The sequence below is a fragment of the Pongo abelii genome, chromosome 8, assembly GCF_028885655.2.
Source record: "Pongo abelii isolate AG06213 chromosome 8, NHGRI_mPonAbe1-v2.0_pri, whole genome shotgun sequence".
Taxonomy (NCBI): Eukaryota; Metazoa; Chordata; class Mammalia; order Primates; family Hominidae; genus Pongo; species Pongo abelii.
Genome location: NC_071993.2, coordinates 37,953,402 through 37,975,695, shown reverse-complemented (window position 1 = coordinate 37,975,695; position 22,294 = coordinate 37,953,402). Strand labels below are relative to the sequence as shown.

The 22,294-nt window shown below is 38.0% G+C and overlaps 1 protein-coding gene across 13 annotated transcripts in view; it reads right to left on the bottom strand.

The window, feature by feature from the left end:
• LOC100437553 (zinc finger protein 37A) overlaps window positions 1-22,294 on the bottom strand; it is a 58,748-nt gene that overhangs the window by 25,959 nt on the left and 10,495 nt on the right. For 7 of the 13 annotated variants that reach the window (XM_009245304.4, XM_009245303.4, XM_009245301.4 and 4 more), the window contains 3 exons: window positions 11,218-11,344; window positions 10,826-10,921; window positions 237-7,687 (listed from right to left, as the gene is read on the bottom strand). In XM_009245304.4, the coding sequence (XP_009243579.3) occupies window positions 6,240-7,687; window positions 10,826-10,921; window positions 11,218-11,344 (1,671 nt within the window). In that variant the 3' untranslated portion in view covers window positions 237-6,239. Of the gene's footprint in view, window positions 1-236; window positions 7,688-10,775; window positions 10,922-11,217; window positions 11,370-22,294 lie in introns of those variants that run through there. The other 6 variants (XM_024254080.3, XM_024254079.3, XM_024254078.3 and 3 more) reach the window with 4 other exon arrangements.

Sequence of the window (22,294 nt, the reverse complement as noted above, 5' to 3'; positions counted from 1 at the left end):
AAGTTTGAGCTCTTATATTTAGATCTATGATGAGTTGAGGCTTTATCATCATTTTATCTATGATAAGTGGAGTCAAAGGTAACACCACTTTTTGAAGATGTGTCTTTCCCCTTGGATTTCATTGGCACATTTTCTGAAAATCTCCCAAGCACCTCATGGTTTATGGCTGTGATTCTGGACTCATGTATCCACAGTTGTTTTGAATGTCCACACAAATTTATAATCCACTTGTCAAATTTTAGTTCAGGTGGTGTTTAATTAATAGAACAATTTGAGGAAAACTGACATCTCAGAAATAGTTTTCTTGCCTATTTTGGCCCTATTTCTGCCATACACATTTTGGAAAACTTTTTCCAGTACTAAGAATAAATATTGGGAGCTTTATTGAAATTGTATTAAATTTATAGAAACATTTAAAGAAAACTGATATTAACAATGATCTTCCTAATCATTGAAATTTTACTTTATTTTTAATTTTTGTGGGTGCATACTAGGTGTATATATCTATGGGGTACGTGATATATTTTGATACAGGCATGCAATGTCTAATAATCACATCAGGGTAAATGGAGTATCCATAACATCAAGCATTTATCCTTTGTGTTACAAACAATTCAATTATACCTTTAAAATGCACAATTATTATTGACTGTAGTAACCTTGTGCTATCAAATACTAGGTCTTAGTCATTCTACAGTTTTTGTCCATTAACATTCCCCACTTCCCCTTCACCATGCCCCCACTGCCTTTCCCAGCCTCTGGTAAACATCCTTCTATTCTCTGTCTCTGTAAGTTCAGTTGTTTTCATCTTTAGCTCCAACAAATACGTCAGAACATGTGATGTCTGTCTTGCTGTGCCTGGCTTATTTCACTTAATGATCTCTAGTTCCATCTATAATGTTACAAATGACAGGATCTCATTCTTTTTTATGGCTGAATAGTACTCCATTGTGTATATATACCATATTTTATTTATCCATTCATCTGCTGATAGACACTTAGATTGCTTCAAATCTTGGCTATTGTGAGTAGTGCTACAGTAAACATGGTGCAGATATATCTTCAATATACTGATTTCCTTTCTTTGGGGTATATAACTACCAGTGGAATTGTGGGATTGTATGGTAGCTCTATTTTTAGTTTTTGAGGTAGCTCCAAATTGTTCTCCATAGTGGATGTACTAATATACATTTCCACAGTGCACGAGGGTTCCCTTTTCTCCACATCCTCTTCAGCATTTGTTATTATCTGTCTTTTGGAGAGAAGACATTTTAACTGGGGTGAGATGATATCTCATTGTAGTTTTGATTGGCATTTCTATAATGGATCAATGATGTTGAGTACCTTTTCATATGCCTGTTTGCCATTTGTATGTCTTCTTTTGAGAAATGTCTATTCAGATTTTTGCCCAGTTTTAAATAAGATTAGATTTTTTTTTCTATAGAATTGTTATAGCTCCTTATGTATTCTGGTTATGAACACCTTGTCAGATGTTGATAGAGTTTGGATATTAGTCCCTGCCCAAATCTCATTTTGAGAGGTAATGCTCAGCGTTAAAGGTGGGTCTTGGTGGAAGGTGTTTTGGTCAAGGGAGAGGATCCCTCATTAATTGATGCTGTCCTCACATCAAGGCCCATATTTCTGCCATATATGTTTTGGAAAACTTTTTCCAGTGTTAAGAATAAATATTGGGAGTTTTATTGAAATATTAAATTTATAGAAACTGCTATTATTTTAATAACAAGTCTTTAAACATTGAAATTAACTTTAAATTTTTGTGGGTACAAAGTAGGTATATATGTTTATGGGGTACATGAGATATTTTAATACAGGTATGAAATGTGTATAAACACATCAGTGTAAATGGGTATCCATGACCTCAAGCACCCTTCACAAAATCTGAGTACTCACAAGATCTGGTTGTGTGGCACTTCCCTTCCCCCCCTCTCTTTGCCCCTGCTCCTGCCATGTGAGATACTTATTCCCCTTTTGCCTTCCACCATGGTTGGAAACTTCCTGACGCCTCCCTACAAGCTGATCAGATGTTAGCACCATGCTTCCTGTACAGCCTGCAAAACCGTGAGCCAATTAAACCTCTTCTTTATAAATTACTCAGTCTCAAGTATTTCTTTATAGTACTTCAAGAATGGCCTAATACAGATGGATAGTTTGCAATTATTTTCTCACATTCTATGGGTTGTCTCTTTGTTGTTTCCTTTGCAATGCAGAAGCTTTTTAACTTGTTGTGATCCCATTTGTCCACTTTTGCTTTGGTTGCCTGTTTGTCAGGTATTACACAAGAAATCTTTGCCCACTTCAATGTCCTGGAGAGATTCCCCGATGTTTTCTTTTAGCTGTTTCATAGTTTGAGGTCTTAGATTTAACTTTCTAATTAATTTTGATTTTTGTATATGCTAAGAGATGGGGGTCTAGTTTCATTCTTCTGCATATGGATATCCAGTTTTCCCAGCACCATTTATTAAAGACATTATCTTTTCCCCAATGTATGTTCTTCATTCCTTTGTCAAAAGTGAGTTCACTGTAGATGTATGAATTTGTTTCTGGGTTGTCTATTCTGTTCCTATGTGTCTGTTTTTATGCCAGTATCATGCTGTTTTGGTTACTGTAGCTCTGTTGAATAATTGGAAGTCAGGTAGTATGATTCTTCCAGTTTGATTCCTTTTCTCAGGATAGCTCTGACTATTCTAGGTCTTTTGTGGTTCCCATATAAATTTTAGGATTGTGTTTTCTATTTCTTTGAAGAATGTTAAAGTTTTCTGGATGTTCCACAGTTTATCCATTAACCTGCTGAATGACATCTTTTTTTTTTTCTTTTTTCCTGAGACGGGGTCTCACTCTGTCTTCCAGGGTAGAGTACAGTGGCACAATCACAGCTCAGTGCAGCCTCAATCGCCCAGACTCAAGTGATCCTCCTATGTCTCTGCCTCCTGAGTACCTTGGACTACAGGTGCATGCCACCATGCCTGGCTAATTTTTGTATTTTTTGTAGAGACAGTTGTGCCATGTTGCCCAGGCTGGTCTCAAACTCCTGGGCTCAAGCAACCCACCCACCTCGACCTTCTAACATGCTACAATTACAGGCATGAGCCACTGAGACCAGCCAGAGTATTTTCTGTTAGGTACACGAGATGATTCAGGCTCATCTTGTATTTCTCCCAATCTCTGACTAGGAATCATCCCTGTTCTCCTTTTTTGTGGATAGTATTTAGGAACTAATAACTTGGCAGTTGGTGTGCTTACTGTTACTGAGGTGTCATTGTGTTTAAGTCCTCTCAGTAGAATGAACACAAAATATATGCATATGTGCACACACAACAATTTCTTTATTTGTTCCTATATATTTAAAAGATATGAGTTCTATTCTAATGCCACACTCCAGGTTTTCTAGCTCTCCTCATTCCTATTTTTATAAATACCTTCTCTAACAGAGAAATCTTGCTGTCATCATTCTCAACATATTTATTTGCTCAGTGTTACCAATCTCTCAACAATGCTGCCCATCTCCTCCCCCTGTCCTTCCACACCTCACCCTCAGCCCTCTTGGTGCCAGCAGACACAAAGCCACAACTCCTCTCATCCCACGAGGCAAGTCTAACTCCTCCACTCAGGGGAAGGAAGGCAGGAGAGATACATGAAAAGTCAAAGAGGGGAATCAAAAGAAAGAGGAATGGAAGTCCACATTGATTTTTTAAAAAATAATAAATCATCTTTTGATTGCCCTAATAAACATCTCTTGGTGATGATATAGTTTATGGATATGGCTAGATGTTTTTTTCAATTTTAGGATTTTGCATCTAAATCTATGAGACTTTGGTCTATAGCTTTATGGGCTTTTTTTTTTTTTTTTTAAGGTTTTGGTATCAAGGTTGTACTGGCCTCAAAAACTGAATTGAAAAAGTTCCATCTTTTTTCTTCTAGAAAAGTTTATAAAAGCCTGGTATTATTTCTTAAATATTTGGAATAACTTCAGTGAAGCCATCTGTTCCTAGAGTTTTCTTTCTAAGCAAGTTTTTGAATATTCCACTCAGGTATTGTTTGCAGTTGTGATAAGGCACAACCAATCTCTAGTATGACCTTGTTTCCAGGGCTTTTACTGATGGCATGTTCACCAACCTGCTGGCACTTCCTAAGTTCTAATCATTTCTCCTTTGTACTGCAAAATGCAAAACAAAACAAAAATCCTACTTACTATCTTCTCAAATTAGCTTTTCAGGCTCCTGCCCTATGCAGCATGAGACATCTGGAAATTTCTTGAGAAATTATATGTGTTTGAAGCCCCTAATGTATCCATTTTCTTCATTGCAGTCTTGATTGTTCTCCTGGTTTCTGGTCCCCCCCATGTCTTCCCCTGAACCCCAGGTTATGGTCCTCTGCCTGAATCAAGTTCAGTATTCAGGTTCTTCCCTATAGCCAGAAGTGGAAAGGGCCCTCAGAGCTGCATTCTGTGTTTGTGCTTTGTGAGATTTACCACTCTCTAGAATTTTGCCCTTTAGTCCTTTTTTCTTCTATAGCAATAAGTTGCATTTAAATATTTTCTGTAATTTTATAGTTATCCTCAATGGGTCCATTCTGCTGCCAACTACTATACCTTACCCAATAGCAAAGTCTATTTTGCTTTTTTCTTTTTTTTTGAATCTCTCTCTGTCACTCAGGCTGGAGTGCAGTGGCATGATCTCAGCTCACTGAAACCTCTACTTTCCAGGTTCAAGTGATCCTCCCACCTCAACCTCTCTAGTAGCCAGGACTATGGGTGTACACCACCATGCCCAGCTAATTTTTGTATTTTTAATAGAGACAGGGTTTCATCATGTTGGCCAGGCTGGTCTGGATCTCCTGACCTCAGGTGATTTGCTCATCTCAGCCTCCCAAAGTACTGGGATTACAGGCGTGAGCCACCATGCCCAGCCTATTTGTGCTTTTTGAAAGCTCCATATTTAAGTTATATCTATATATACATTTTAAAAAGTTATATCACCTATGAAAGATGTGTTTCAGTATGGAAAGAAATAGAGTTGGGTACAATAAGTCACTCACAGCAGAATGTCCTGGCTTATGTGTTAGACATCTGCAGGGCAGAAACCACCAGAAATCTGGGCCCACTCTCGTCTACTAATCCTCATAAGTTGCATAAAAGGCAAATTGACCTGCTGCTTTGATCCACCATTCTGAGACAGGTCGTCGGAATTTAGCCTGCCCCAGGATTATTCAAAAATCCTGCTGGTTGACTCCTGTACTATGGCCCCTGATTGAGGGTCTTTCTCTTTCTTCTGGACATACAAAAGCACTCTTGTTTGTGGGTCCCCTTGCTAAAAAATCTTCTCTTATTTTTCATATGGCTAAGCAATAAACCTTTGAACTACTTATAGCCATTGACTCGAGTGGCATCTTTTCAAGTCTCTTAGGAAATAGCAGTCTTGACAATGAACTAAACTGGATATTAACAAAGTAAAATGCTATTTCTCAATAAAAATTTTTTTTCCACATTTTCTTAACTTGCTAGATATCCTGCAATTGAACACCTCTGTTCTATATTAAATTTAGATTTTAACTTAAAACGTCCACACATTGGATGCAGTTAAAAATACTTTCTCTACTATCTGATGTTCACTGAGAAGCTACTTCTTATTACATATACTCCATAAAATATAACCTCATAGTAAATGCTTTCCTATAGTTTCCTACAGTTTGTGCATTTTCTCTGGCCTCTTGACTTCACACAGAATGATTTTCCACATTCATTACATCCATAGGGTTTCTGTCTTATATGAGTTCTGTGGTGAACAATTAGGGCTGACTTCTGATGAAAGGTTTTCCCACATTCATTACACCCAAAAGGTTTCTCCCCTCTGTGTCTTCTCAGGTATTCTGTGAAACTGTAGTAGTAGCAGAAAAATGCATCCCTTCTCAACCTAGGGATGCTGACCCAGGTTTCACCCCATGTGAATTCTCTGATGTTTAATGAAGAGTGGCATTGCGCAAAATGTTTCCTATATTCATTCACCAATAAGTTTTTTCCACTTTTAGTTTTGTAACATAGTGTATGCTCCAAATTCCAGAATAATGTTTTCCTGCATTCCCTATCTTCATATTGTTTTTTTCCCTCTTTAAGTTCTCTTCTATACTGTGAGAACTGACTTCAGGGCAAAGGTGTTCTCATTATCATTACATTAACAGATTTCTCTCACCCTTTATGTTCTGTGTTCTACAAAGTTCTGACTTCACCCAGAGTAATTTTCCTCGTTTACTACATTTATAGGGTTTCTCCCCAAGTGTATTCTCTGATGTACAGTTAGTTTTGACTTAACATAGAATGATTTTCCACAAACATTACATTCATAGGGTTTCTCCCCTGTGTGTGTTCTATGATGTGCAATTAGTTTTGACTTCACACAGAATGATTTTCCACATTCATTACATCCATAGGGTTTCTGTCTTATATGAGTTCTCTGGTGAACAATTAGAGCCGACTTCTGACGGAAGGTTTTCCCACATTCATTACATCCAAAAGGTTTCTCCCCTGTGTGTCTTCTCAGATGTTCTGTGAAACCGGAGTAGTAGCAGAAAAATTTTCCACACTGAATACATTCATAAGGTTTCTCACCTGTGTGAGTTCTTAGATGTTTAGTAAGGGTTGACTTCTCAGAGAATGACTTCCCACATTCATTACATTCATAAGGTTTTTCGCCTGTGTGAATTCTTTGATGTTTAATGAGGTCTGATTTTCTGAGAAAGGCTTTCCCACATGCATAGCATTCATAGGGCTTCTCCCCTGTGTGTGTTTTCTGATGCACAGTAAGGACTGACTTAAATGAGAAGGTTTTCCCACATTCATGACATTCATATGGTTTCTCCCCTGTGTGTGTTCTTTGATGTTGAGTAAGGGTTGACTTTTCACTGAAGGATTTCCCACATTCATGACATCCATAAGGTCTCTCCCCTGTGTGAATTCTTTGATGTTTAATGAGGTCTGAATTCTTATAGAAAGTCTTCCCACATTCGTGACATTCATAGGGTTTTCCCCCTGTGTGTGTTCTCTGATGTCTTGTGTGGGCTGACTTCTGGGTGAAGGTTTTTCCACATTCATGACATTCATAAGGTTTTTCTCCTGTATGTGTTCTCTGTTGTAAGTGAAGGACTAATTTTTCACTGAAAAAGGTTCCACACTCATTATATTCAATAATATTGTTAATTGAATGGGTTCTCTGAATTGGAGTGAGATTTAACTTCTGGCTGAATGGGTAAACACTCTGATGTTCAAGGAGAATGGATTCCTCAAACATATTTTCTCCACATTCATTACCATAGTGGTTTTCTCTTGGATGTGTTTGCTGATGAGTGACGAAAAATGACATATCACATGTTTTCCCATGTTCAGTATATTTGCAGGTTTTCTGTCCTGTGTAACCTCTCTTATGTACAAGGAAGAGTGAATTCTTAGGGAAAGCTTTCCCACATTCATTGTATTCAAAAGGTTGCTCCCAATTTTTAATTTTCTGATGCCAAACGAGGTCTTCATTCAGCCAGAAGCTGTTCCCATTTTTATTATATTCAGAAGGTTCCTCTTCAGAATGAATTATTTCACACTTTTCATCACAGAAACATTTTCCACCTTTGTTAAACTCATTGAACTTCATTCTTGAATAGTTTCTACTGGTATTAATTAATTCTGAAATACAGAGTGAAGAGAAAGGTTAGTTGATGAGGATATGTAAGAGAAATAAACTTAGCATTATATTTAAAGGCATGGCTCAGTTTAGGCCATTATCTCCTCGTACCTATATTATGACAATGTGCACACTCCCAGTCTTATACCTCTTTTCAATTCAACACAGCAGCAACAAATTAAATTTCTAAAAGTTCTAATTCATAGATAGACCTATAATCCAGGCTCCAATTCTGTGTGGTTTTGTTGTTCTTGGTTGTTGTTGGTGGTGGTGGTGATGTTTTTGAGACACAGTCTTGCTCTGTCACCCAGGCTGGAGTGTAGTGACATGATCTTGGCTCACTGCAATCTCCACTTCCTGGGTTCAAGCAATTCTCATGCCTCAACCTCCCAAGTAGCTGGGACTACAGGCATATACAACCATGCTTGGCTAGTTTTTATATTTTTAGTAGAGAGAGGATTTTGCCATGTTAGCTAGGCTGGTCTTGAACTCCTAGCCTCAAGCAATTCATCCACATTGGCCTTCCAAAGTGCTGGGATTACAGGCATGAGCCACTGCACCTGGCTCAATTGTTTTCCTAGCTCTGATTCACTAGGAATAAAAGTATGCAACAATAAGAGTGAAATCAGTGAGTGAACAAGCCATCCTTGCCACAGGATCAGGTTTATGATTCTATTGCAGCTATGGGATTTGCCCTTTATTCCATCAACTGTACTATACTATACTGAGTCCAATGTCCCAAGAACAAATACTTTTTTTTTTTAACAAGGTATCATTGAAATAAACATATCTTTACATTTAGATTCAGATTAGAACCAAGCCATTCTTTTTTTGTTTGTTTGTTTCAAATTTCAATTTTTATTGGATTTTGGAATATTGCATTATACTTACTGGTTGAGCATCCCAAATCTGAGAATTTCAAATCTCAGATGAGATTGGCTCTAATAAACATTTCCGTTGAGTGTTGTCAGCACTCAGAAAGTTTTAAATTTTTGTAGCATTTTGGATTACATATTTTTGGATTTGGGATGCTCAACCCATACCAGACTTTTACATTTTTGCCAGTCTGATGGGTATGAAGTATTATCTCAAGTGGTTTTAATTTTCATTTCCACAGTTACAAATGAGGTTGAAATTTTTTTGTTTATTGACCTTTCAGGACTCATGTTTTATGAAGGGCCTGTTTACATCTTTCACCCATTTTTCTATTGGATTGTTCTTTTCTTATTGATTTATAAAACTTTTAAAATATCCTGGATAAACCAGGTGTGGTGGCTCATGCCTGTAATCTCAGCACTTTGGGAGGCAGAGGCAGGTGGATCACCTGAGGTCAGGAGTTTGAGACTAGCCTGGCCAACATGGTGAAACCCCGTCTCTACTGAAAATATAAAAATTAGCCAGCCGTGGTGGTGGGCACCTGTAATCCCAGCTACTCGGGAGGCTGAGGCAGGAGAACTGCTTGAACCTGGGAGGTGGAGGTTACAGTGAGCCGAGATCATGCCATTGCACTCCAGCCTGGGTGACAAGAGTGAAACTCCCTCTCACCCTCTCAAAAAAAAAAAAAAAAAAAGCAATATCCTGGATACTACTGGATACTAGTCATATAACACGTTATGAAAATATCCTCTTCTGGTTTCATTTATTTTTCCATTTCCTCTTTTTATTTTTATTTTATTTTAGTTTATCTTTAGATAATTAGATATTCTTAACTTTAGCTCCAAATTAATTAATTTTTTCCTTTATGATGTTGGTTTTTATAGTTTGCATCAAGTTTAAGAAATTCTTCCTAACCTCAAAGCCATAAAGATATTCTTGTATTTTGTCTTCTAAAAATTTTGTAATTTTGTCTTTCACATATAAGTTTTTACAAGTCTAGAGTGAATATATTTCACTCTAGGTAAGTTCAGCTGTTTGTCCCTCATAAATTGCTCATTCCCATCATAATCTCATACTGATTGTTTTTCCATTGTCAGTTTGCCGTCTAACCGTGTTTTTAAAAAGTTGCCTTCCCAAATTTCCCAGGTTCATTTACTAAAAAACATGAAAGGACTGTTTGTATAATTCATTTAAGCACAAACATCAGCTGGATTGCTATAACAATATTCTTTGTTAAACACTGAATTTTAAAATATTTCATGCAGTTCTGTTTTTGTTCAACAACTATGTTCCTGGCAGCCATTACTTTATCTATGATTTTCTCTCAGTGCCCTACATAGATATCTAAATCAATGGTACTTAACAAATAATGTTTATCACTATTATCTGGAGAGCTTTTTCAAACACAAATTTTTTCAAGCTTCACGCTGAAATCGTTACTGGTTGAATGTTTAATTTTAATTTTAATTGCTTTTTATTTTTTAGAGACAGAATCTTGCTCTGTCACCCAGGCTGCAGTGCAATGGCACAAACACAGCTAACTGCAGCCTCTTCCCAGGCTAAAGCAAGACTCTCACCTCAGCTCCCCAGTAGCTCAGATCACAAAAATTAGCCAGGCATGGGACCACAGGTGTGTGCCACCATGCCTGGCTAATTTTTTAAGTTTTCATAGAGATGGGGGTCTTCCTATTTTGCCCAAGCTGGTCTCAAATTCCTGGGCTGAAGCGATCCTCCCACCTCAGCCTCCCAAAGTCCTAGGATTACAGGCATGAACCACTGGGCCCAGGCTATTTTAAAATAATTCTGTAAAAAATTGGTAAATATGGTAAAAAGCTAATGAATGAGCAACTCAAAAAAGCATGTATAGAAAAATATATTTAATTTTATAGAAAGAAGGATGCTTTTTACTGGGAAGAGTACACCAGGGAGCTTTCCAGGGGTGTTGAAAAATCACTCTATATATTCATCTCAATGATGGGTACATGAGTGTTATATATATATATATATAATTTTATTAATCTCTGGCTTAACTATATAGTTTATACCACAATTAAAAAAAAACAAGATATGTGTATGGAAGTGATACTGGGAGATGCTGAGTGATTCAGAGTCACTGCATATTTGGGTCACATCAACATGTTACTTCCAAAGGTCTGGAGCCTCTAAAACATGATTCCTAAAGAACATTTCAATGGTCTTATTATCCAAACTTACCCTTTGTGATCTACCTTCCTTTAAATTCCATCTGGCACATACTAACTCACCCAGATGACTCTGGCTTGGAAATTTTTCCTCTAATATCCATGGCTCCTCGCCTTTCTCCAACTTGAGGATCACTTCTGGTTTAGGAATGCAATACCCTGTGAATGAGAATTGTATTACTTGGGACAAACTGGGTGGGTTTTCCTGAAGGAGGAAGACAGTATACCCCAAACAGTACACACACACACACACACACACACACACACACACTTCATTTAATCCTGTCATGGGGGCAGAGGAAAACATTCTTTCTGGCATCCAAAAGGGATAAATTGTCCTTGACCTCTGAATCTCAAACCAAATATTATTATATTTTACAAAAGTTCCACAAGTTTCTATTAATAAGAAAGGACATGCATACTGGCCTTCTACATGGGAAACAATTCCTACCTACCTACTGAGACAAGGTGGCTGTAGTTCTCCAGCATCACATCCCTGTACAGGGTCCTCTGAGCAGGGTCCAGATGCTGCCACTCCTCTTGAGTGAAGCCCACAGTCACATCCCTAAATGACACTGATCCCTGGAAAATCACAGTTTTGCTCAGTCTGAAGTGATAAGAATCAGTTGACGTGAAAAAAGATGTTTAGGAACTAATTCTTACCATTTTTATTGTTGAAAAATAAATAGAAACTGTTATAAAGGGCCCCTACGATATATGTTGTTTTATGTTACACATTGTGGGTAAAAATCACAGTAGAAATATACCTGTTGGTGCATTAATTACTTAATGCAAAAATATTTAGTGCCTACATGTCCCTAGAGCTTTCTTAGTTTCTGAGTATTCCAATTTGAACACAAGAGTCTTCCTTACAAGAGAGGAACATATCTTCTCATAAGGAAACATACATACAGAGACATACCTACCACAGGACTTAAAGGACTCACACCACAGATATGTGTAACAGAGATGGATCATAAAAGTGTTCTGTGCAAATTCATGTGAGGGTGTGTCAACATATTAGATTTCACGAAAGTGATAAAACTTTAGTTCCTTTGCAAACATATAACAAAAACTTAAGAAAAGGTTAAAAACCTGAAAAAATATGTGGCAAGTCAGTGGAACTGCTTAACAGGATAAGAGCATGTCTTACCTGTGATGAGGTAAAGGTTGCAGAGGCATGGAAGATGAGGGAGACTAGGAAATACTTTTGACTTTAATCCTGTTAGTGTTCCCCAAATATTTATCATGCATCTAATCCATAAAAATTTTTAGCAACTACTAGCTTTATTTATATTTATTTATAAAGTAAATAAAATACAATCAATCCACATATAATGAAAGCTTAATTTTGTTCTTATTTTTTAGATAAAAATATAAATAGGCATGCTGATATTTTCCTCCCATGCCCTAAAGGACTGGCAGTATATGACATAAACACAATTATCTTGCACACTTCCTTTAGGCCATAGGCTCCCTGCTCCCCCCACCCCAGGTCATTGATGCGAATAGCAGAAGTTGATGGTGAACTGGAAATACACACCTGAATCTCTGTAACATAATTCAGTTTTCACTGAGGAAGCAATGCCACCAAAGTAGAGTTGAGACTGCTGGAGAGCAGCATTAGAGGTAGAGTGTCTATATTAAAGGGCAGCAGTGGAGATGTGGAAGAGGGAATTCACTAAGCAAAGGAAGAGAGGAAGGGCTACTTCCAGAGGGCCTGCATAGAGGCCTTAGAAGGTCTGGAAATTAGAACCAGGAGGGTCGGTGTTGGGGGAGGGGAGAGTGCAGAGTGACAATAAGACACATGCAGGCCATGCTGCTCTTGGAATGTCTTCATGTCATGGAAGTGAGCATATCCAGTGGAAGGCTACAGAGATGATTCTGAAGCTTGGGAGAGACCTAAGGTTTGGAGTTCAAGACCAGCCTGACCAACATGGTAAAACCCCATCTTTACTAAAAAGACAAATAGCCATGCATGGTTGTGGAAGCCCCTGTAATCTCAGCTACTTGGGAGGCTGAGGGAGGAGAATCACTTGCACCCGGGAGGCAGAGATTGCAGTGAGCCAAGACTGTGCCACCGCACTCCAGCCTGGATGACAGAGTGAAACTCCATCTCAAAAAAAAAAAAAAAAAAAAAATCACAGACTAAAAAAAGAGCATTCCAAAATTAAATGTTAATATTTGCCTAACTGTGAAAACAAAACAAATACTCTCTGAACACTACTAGAAAACAAAATGGGCCAGGTGCGGTGGCTCATGCCTGTAATCCCAGCACTTTGGTAGGCCAAGGCAGGAGGATCACAAGGTCAGGAGTTCAAGACCAGCATGGCTAACATGGTGAAACCCTGTCTCTACTAAAAATACAAAAATTAGCCAGGCATGGTGGCAGGCACCTGTAATCCCAGCTACTCGGGAGGCTGAGACAGGAGAATCACTTGAACCTGGGAGGCGGAGGTTGCAGTGAGCCAAGATCACACCACTGTACTGCAGCCTGGGCAAAAAGAGTGAAACTCTGTCTCAAAAAAAAAGAAAGAAATTGAAAGAAAACAAAATGGATGTAAAATACAGAATTGTACAAATCTAAATATATAAAATTGCACAAATCATAACAAAATAAAAACTGGAAAAAGAGATAATAAAAGAATAGCTTGTAAAATATAGATAAATCCAGGAGATAAATACCATTCTAAAATGAATTCCAAAAGGAAAAAAAAAGCTAAGGAGAGACTTTTTTGGAGGGAAATGAGGGCAGTCAAGAGCACTGTGTACATTATAGCCCATTTATGCCTGAGGTTGCAATTTTTTTAATTTTTGCAATCAGACCTTGAAATGACCCTGAGCAGTAGGATATAAATAACTCCCACATGCTTAGCATTCCAATAATGGAACACTAGGCATACATGGGTTAGGGAATTCAGAACGCCAAGCACATACCCAGGACAGGAGAAGCTTGGCAAAGACCTCAAAAGACCCAAAGGTTTTACTTGTGGCTAATCTCTGTGCTCAGTGCAAGCAAGCAGTGAAGACTAAGATGAAGTTCTAAATGGACCAGGCTAAGTGCTTAAAAAGTGCCCAAGGACAGAGCCAATTTGCAAATAATAGGAAAGGGGTTTTGTTGGGTTTTTTTTTGTTTTTTTTTTTCTTTTTTGGTTGTTGTTGTTTGAATCCTGGCCTTCCAGGAAAAATGCCTGTTAAAACAGCACCCGAACACAAGCTAAAGAGAGAGAATTCAGTGACCACACATGACTAGAAATTAAAATAGAGACTGCAAAAACCAGTTTGAAAAATTCATAAAAACAAATGGATGACTGAAGACTTCAATAATTAAGAACAGCAAAGTATAGAGAAGAATGAGAAAGTGATTTCTAAAGTTACCAAATTATAATATTAAAATGCCCAGTTTCAACAGGAACAAGAAAATCACAAAGCATACAAAGAAACTGGAAGTGCTGTCCAATCACAGGAAAAATACAAATTGACATATAACCCTGAGGCAAACCAAACATAACACTTCTTAAACAAAGACTTTAAATCAACAGTCTTAAATATACTCAAAGCTAAAAGACAACATACAAGAACTAGGGAGAAAGAATCATGAAAACAACTTACAAACCAAATATCAAAAAAGAGATTGAAATTATAATAACCAAATAGACATTCTAAAACTAAAAAGTACCATAATTGAAATAATGAATTCACCACAGGAGTTCACAACAGCAGATTTGGGAATGCCAGAAAGAATCTGTGAATTTAAGTATAAGACTACTGAAATTATCAAGTTTGAGAATCAGCGTAAAAAAGAATTAAGAAAAATAAACAGAACCCAAAGGACCTATGGGACACCATCAGGCTGACCAACACAAAAATTATGGGAAATGTAGAATAAAAGAGAGGCAAGGAAATAGAGTATTTGCAGAAAAGCCAAAACTTCCTAAATTTGGTGAAAGACACAAATCTATACATCCAGGAAGCACAATAAACTCAAAATAAACTCAAATACATCCACCAAGACGTGCTATAACCAAACAGTCAGAAAAAAAAAAAAAATGACAGAGAATCTTGAAGCAGCAAAGGAGAAGCAATTTGTCACATACAAAAGAACCTCAAAAAGATCATCAGCAGGCCGGGCGCGGTGGCTCACGCTTGTAATCCCAGCACTTTGGGAGGCTGAGGCGGGCTGATCACGAGGTCAGGAGATAGAGACCATCCTGGCTAACACAGTGAAACCCCGTCTCTACTAAAAATACAAAAAATTAGCCGGGCGTAGTGGCAAGCGCCTGTAGTCCCAGCTACCCAGGAGGCTGAGGCAGGAGAATGGCATAAACCCAGGAGGCGGAGCTTGCAGTGAGCCGAGATCGCGCCACTGCACTCTAGCCTGGGTGGCAGAGCGAGACTCCGTCTCAAAAAAAAAAAAAAAAAAAAGATCATCAGCAGAAATCTTGGAGGTTAGAAGGCACTGGACTGATATATTCAAAGTGCTGAAAGAAAAAGCTGTAGCTCAGAATTCTATGCCTGGCAAACATGCCTGTCAATAATGAGGACATTCCCAGATAAACACCAGCTAAGGAAGTATGTTTTTACTAGATCTACTCTGCAAGGAATGCTAAAGGGAATCCTTTGGGTTAAAATGTGATTCACAACAAACAAGGGAACTGTTATAAGATTATAAGCCAAGTTTTCATCTGGATTTGGTCTTAAAAGAGAAATTAGGATTAAATAAATAAGAAAAATGGGAGACTGGCAGAGTGGATAAATTTCTTCAAATAATGCATACAAAAATGTAATTAGAATGAATAAGATTGAGTATTTGATAGTAAAACAGGGTGACCACAGTCAACAGGTTTTTTTTTTATTATTATACTTTAAGTTCTGGGGTACATATGCAGAACATGCAGGTTTGTTACATAGGTATACATGTGCCACGGTGGTTTGCTGCACCCATCAACCCATCATCTACATAAGGTATTTCTCCTAATGCTATCTCTCCCCAGCCCCCCACTCCCTGACAGGCCCCCATATGAGATGTTGCCCTCCTGTGTCCATGTGTTCTCATGGTCCAACTCCCACTTATGAGTGAGAACATGCAGTGTTTGGTTTTCTGTTCTTGTGTTAGTTTGCTGAGAATGATGGTTTCCAGCTTTATCCATGTCCCTGCAAAGGACATGAACTCATCCTTTTTTATGGCTGCATAATATTCCATGGTGTATATGTGGCACATTTTCTTTATCCAGTCTATTATTGATGGGCATTTGGGTTGGTTCCAAGTCTTTGCTATTGTGAATAGTGCCTCAAAAAAACGTACATATGCATGTGTCCTTATAGTAGAATGATTTATAATCCTTTGGGTATATACCCAGTAATGGGATTCCTGGGTCAAATGGTATTTCTGGTTCTAGATCCTTCAGGAATCGCCACACTGTCTTCCACAATGGTTGAACTAATTTACACTCACACCAACAGTACAAAATCATTCCCATTTCTCCATATCCTCTCCAGCATCTGTTGTTTCCTGAATTTTTAATGATTGCCATTCTAACTGGCATGAGATAGTATCTCATTGTGGTTTTGATTTGCATTTCTCTAATGACCAGTGATGATGAGCTTTTTTTCATATGTTTGTTGGCCACATAAATGTCTTCTTTTGAGAAGTGTCTGTTCATATCCTTCACCCACTTTTTGATGGGGTTGTTTTTTTCTTGTAAATTTGTTTTAAGTTATTTGTAGATTCTGGATATTAGCCCTATGTCAGATGGATAGATTGCAAAAATTTTCTCCCATTCTGTAGATTGCCTGTTCACTTTGATGATAGTTTCTTTTGCTGTGCAGAAGCTCTTTAGTTTAATTAGATCTCATTTCTCAATTTTGGCATTTGTTGCCATTTTTTTGGTGTTTTAGTCATGAAGTCTTTGCCCATGCCTATGTACTGAATGATATTGCCTAGGTTTTCTTCTAGGGTTTTTATGGTTTTAGGTCTTAGGTTTAAGTCTTTAATCCATCTTGAGTTAATTTTTGTACAAGGTGTAAGGAAGGGGTCCAGTTTCAGTTTTCTGCATATGGCTAGCCAGTTTTCCCAACACCATTTATTAAATAGGGACTCCTTTCCCCATTGCTTTTGTCAGGTTTGTCTAAGATCAGGTGGTTGTAGACATGTGGTGTTATTTCCGAGGCCTCTGTTCTGTTCCATTGATCTATATATCTGTTTTGGTACCAGTACCATGCTGTTTTGGTTACTGTAGCCTTGCAGTATAGTTTGAAGTCAGGTAGTGTGATGCCTCCAGCTTTGTTCTTTTGGCTTAGAATTATCTTGGCTATCCAGGCTCTTTTTTGGTTCCATATAAAATTTAAAGTAGGTTTTTTCTAATTCTGTGAAGAATGTTAATGGTAACTTGATGGAGATAGCTTGAATCTATACATTACTTTGGGCAATATGCCCATTTTCACAATACTGATTCTTCCTATCCATAAGCATGGAATGCTTTTCCATTTGTTTGTGTCCTCTCTTCCTTGAGCACTGGTTTGTAGTTCTTCTTGAAGAGGTCCTTCACATCCCGTGTAACTTGTATTCCTAGGTATTTTATTCTGTTTGTAGAAATTGTGAATGTGAATTAACTCATGATTTGGCTCTCTGTTTGTCTATTATTGGTGTATAGGACTGGTTGTCATTTTTGCACGTTGATTTTGTATCCTGAGGCTTTCCTGACATTGCGTATCAGCTTTAGGAGATTTTGGGCTGAGATGATGGGGTTTTCTAAATACAGAATCATGTCATCTGCAAACAGAGACAAATTTGACTTCCTCTTTTCCTATCTGAATACCCTATATTTCTTTCTCTTGCCTGAATGCCCTGGCCAGAACTTCCAATACTATGTTGAATAGGAGTGGTGAGAGAGGGCATCCTTGTCTTGTGCTGGTTTTCAACGGGAATGCTTCCAGTTTTTGCCCATTCAGTATTATATTGGCTGTGGGTTTGTCATAAATAGCTCTTATTATTGAGATATGTTCCATCAATACCTAGTTTTTTGAGAGTTTTTAGCATGAAGGGGTGTTGAATTTTCTCGAAGGCCTTTTCTACACCTACTGAGATAATCATGTGGTTTTTGTCATTGGTTCTGTTTATGTGATGAATTATATTTATTTATTTGCCTATGTTGCACAGCCTTGCATCCCAGTGATGACGCTGACTTGAGCATGGTGGATAAGCTTTTTGAAGTGCTGCTGGATTCAGTTTGCCAGTATTTTATTGAGGATTTTTGTGTCAATGTTTATCAGGGATATTGGCCTGAAATTTTCTTTTGTGTCCCTGCAATGTTTTGGTATCAGGATGATGCTGGCCTCATAAAATGAGTTAGAGAGGATTCCCTCTTTTTCTGTTGCTTGGAATAGTTTCAGAAGGAATGGTATCAGCTCCTCTTTGTACCCTGGTAGTATTCGGCTGTGAATCCATCTGGTCCTAGACTTTTTTTGGTTGGTAGGCTATTATTTACTGCCTCAATTTCAGAACTTGTTATTGGTCTATTCAGGGATTCAACTTCTTCCTGCTTTAGACTTGAGAGGGTGTATGTGTCCAGGAATTTATCCATTTCTTCTAGATTTTCTAGTTTATTTGCATAGAGGTGTTTATAAGTATTCTCTGATGGTAGTTTGTATTTCTGTGGGATCAGTGGTGATATCCCCTTTATCATTTTTTATTGCATCTATTTTATTCTTCTCTCTTTTCTTCTTTATTCTTCTGGCTATTCTATTTTGTTGATCTTTTCAAAAAACCAGCTCCTGGATTCATTGATTTTTTGAAGGGTTTTTCACATCTCTATCTCCATCAGTTCTGCTCTGATCTTAGTTGTTTCTTGCCTTCTGCTAGCTTTTGAATATATTTGCTCTTGCTTCTCTAGTTCTTTTGTGATGTTAGGGTGTCTATTTTAGATCTTTCCTGCTTTCTGTTGTGGGCATTTAGTGCTACAAATTTCCCTCTAGACACTGTTTTAAATGTGTCCCAGAGATTCTGGTATGTTCTGTCTTTGTTCTCATTGGTTTCAAATAACTTCTTTATTTCTGCCTTAATTTCATTATTCACCCAGTAGTCATTCAGGAGCAGGTTGTTCAGTTTTCATGTAATTGTGCAGTTTTGAGTGAGTTTCTTAGTATTGATTTCTAATTTGATTGCACTGTGGTCCGAGAGACTGTTATGATTTCCGTTCTTTTGCATTTGCTGAGGAGTGTTTTACTTACAATTACGTGGTCAATTTTAGAATAAATGTGATGTGGTACTAAGAAGAATGTATATTCTGTTAATTTGGGTGGGGAGAGTTCTGTAGATGTCTATTAGGTCTGCTTGGTCCAGAGCTGAGTTACAGTTCTGAATATCCTTGTTAATATTCTGTCTTGATGATCTGTCTAATACTGACAGTGGGTTGTTAAAGTCTCCCACTATTATTGTGTGGAAGTCTAAGTGTCTTTGCAGGTCTCTAAAAACTTGCTTTATGAATCTGGGTGCTCCTGTATTGGGTGCATATATATTTAGGGTCATTAGCTCTTCTTGTTGCATTGATCCCTTTACCACTATGTAATGCCCTTCTTTGTCTCTTTTGATCTTCCTTGGTTGAAAGTCTGTTTTATCAGTGACTAAGATTGTAACACCTGCTTCTTTTGCTTTCCAATTGCTTGGTAAATATTCCTCCATCCCTTTATTTTGAGCCTATGTGTGTCTTTGCACATGAGATGGGTCTCCTGAATACAGCATACTGATGGGTGTTGACTTTTTATCCAATTTGCCAGTGTGTGTCTTTTAACTGGGGCATTTAGCCTGTTTACATTTAAGGTTAATATTGTTATGTGTGAATTTGATCCCGTCGTTATGATGCTAGCTGGTTATTTTGCCCATTAGTTGATGCAGTTTTTTCATGCATCAAAAGTTGATGGTCTTTACAATTTGGTATGTTGTTGCAGTGGCTGGTACTGGTTGTTCCTTTCCATGTTGAGTGCTTCCTTCAGGAACTCTTGTAAGGCAGGCCTGGTGGTGACAAAATCTCTCAGCATTTGCTTGTCTTTAAAGGATTTTGTTTCTCCTTCACTTATGAAGCTTAGTTTGGTGGATATGAAATTCTGGGTTGAAAATTCTTTTCTTTAAGAATGTTGAATATTGCCCCCACTCTCTTATGGCTTGTAGGGTTTCTGTAGAGAGATCTGCTGTTGGTCTGATGGACTTCCCTTTGTGGGTGACCTGACCTTTCTGGCTGCCCTTAAAATGTTTTCCTTCATTTCAACCTTGCTGAATCTGATGATTATGTGTCTTGGGTTGCTCTTCTTTAGGACTATCTTTGTGGTGTTATCTGTATTTCCTGAATTTGAATGTTGGCCTCTCTTGCTAGATTGGGTAAGTTCTCCTGGATAATATCCTGAAGAGTGTTTTCCAGCTTGGTTCCATTGTCCTCATCACTTTCAGGTACACCAATCAAACACAGATTTGGTCTTTTCATATAGTCCCATATTTCTTGGAGGCTTTGTTTATTCCTTTTCATTCTTTTTTCTCTAATCTTGTTTTCTCTCTTTATTTCATTAATTTGATCTTTGATCTCTTATATCCTTTCTTCCACTTGATCGATTCAGCTATTGATACTTATGTATGCTTCATGAAGATCTCGTGCTGTGTTTTTCAGCTCCATCGGGTGATTTATGTTCTTCTCTAACCTGGTTATTCTAGTTAGCAATTTGTCTACCCTTTTATCAAGGTTCTTAGCTTCCTTGCATTGGGTAGAACATGCTCCTTTAGCTCAGAGGAGTTAGTTATTACCCATCTTCTGAAGCCTACTTCTGTCAATTTGTCAAACTCATTCTCTGTCCAGTTTTGTTCCCTTGTTGGCAAGGAGTTGTGAGGAGGAGTGTGCTGGAGGAGAAGAGGTGTACTGGTTTTTGGAATTTTCAGCCTTTTGCGCTGGTTTCTCCCCATCTTTGTGGATTTATTTACCTTTGGTGTTTGATGTTGGTAACCTTTGGATGGGGTCTCTGAGCGGATGTCCTTTTTGTTGATGTTGATGTTATTCCTTTCTCTTTGTTAGTTTTCCTTCTAGTAGTCAGGCCCCTCTGCTGCAAATCTGCTGGAGTTTGCTGGAGGTCCACTCCAGACCCTGTTTCCCTCGGTATCACCAGCGGAGGCTGCCAAACAGCAAAGATTGCTGCCTGTTCCTCCACATAATAAAGTGCATATACAAAAAACTCATAGGATAACATACTCCATAGTGAAAGACTGAAAGATCCCCCCCTAAGATCATGAACAGTCAAAGGACAGTGCTTTCACCACTGCAATTCGACACTGTATTAAAAGTTCTAGCCAGAGCAAATAGGCAAGAAAAAGAAATAAAAGACATTCAAATTGAAAGGCAGAAGTAAAACTACTCTATTTGCAGATAACATTTAGCAAATAATCCACAAAATATCTATGAGCTACCAAATGGTTTTGGCATACTTGCAGAATGCAAAATCAACACACAACAATTAGGTTTTTTTAAAAAAAAATACTCCAACAATGAACAATCCAAAAGGAAATTCAGAAAATAATTCCATTTATGGTAGCATTCAGTAGAATAAAATACTTAGTGCTATGGTCTGAATGTGTGTCCCCTTCATTTCATATGTTGAAATCTAATACTACTGCAATAGTATGAAGAGGCATGGCCTTTAGGAGGTGATTAGGAAGCTCTGCCTTCATGAATGGGATAAGTGTCCTTATAACTTAATGGACAAAGTAGTGGCTTGACAACCTGTAGAGACAGGTTTAGATACTGTGCTGCTAATAATCAGAAATTTTATTTTTGATAAGCTAACATAAAGTAATGATGTTTTTCCAAAAATAAGAAAACTTAGTCAAATGGCCCCTTTTAACTTCTAAAATGTTTTAATACATCAAATCTGATTTGAATATTTAATATAGCAACTATGGATAATTCCAGGAATGGTGATCTAAGGGATCAAACCAGAGCTGAGGAGACAGGTAGCACTGGCAGGTTTAAGAGATTAGATACAGGCTGGGCACGGTGGCTCACATCTGTAATCCTAACACTTTGTTAGGCCAAGGTGGGCAGATCACCTGACGTCAGGAGTTCGAGACCAGCCTGACCAACATGGAGAAACCCTGTCTCTACTAAAAATACAAAATTAGCCAGGCGTGGTGGCACACGCCTGTAATCCCAGCTACTTGGGAGGCTGAGGTAGGAGAATCACTTGAACCCAGAAGGCGGAAGTTGCGGTGAGCTGAGATCATGCCATTGCATTCCAGCCTGGGCACCAAGAGTGAAACTCCATCTCAAAAAAAAAAAAAAGAAAACTCCATCTCAAAAAAAAAAGAAAGAAAGATTGGATACAAACAGGGAGAAGGAGCAAATAAATATTGTGGATAATGGTATAGCCTGGTTTCTCACTGTTGAAGAAAAAAGTTACACAGATGGAAAAGAGAAAGGCTATGGGGTTAAGATTGAAACTGGGAAATGTCTATGTAAACTCATTGTTTAAAAAATATGTATAGACAGACCAATAGGT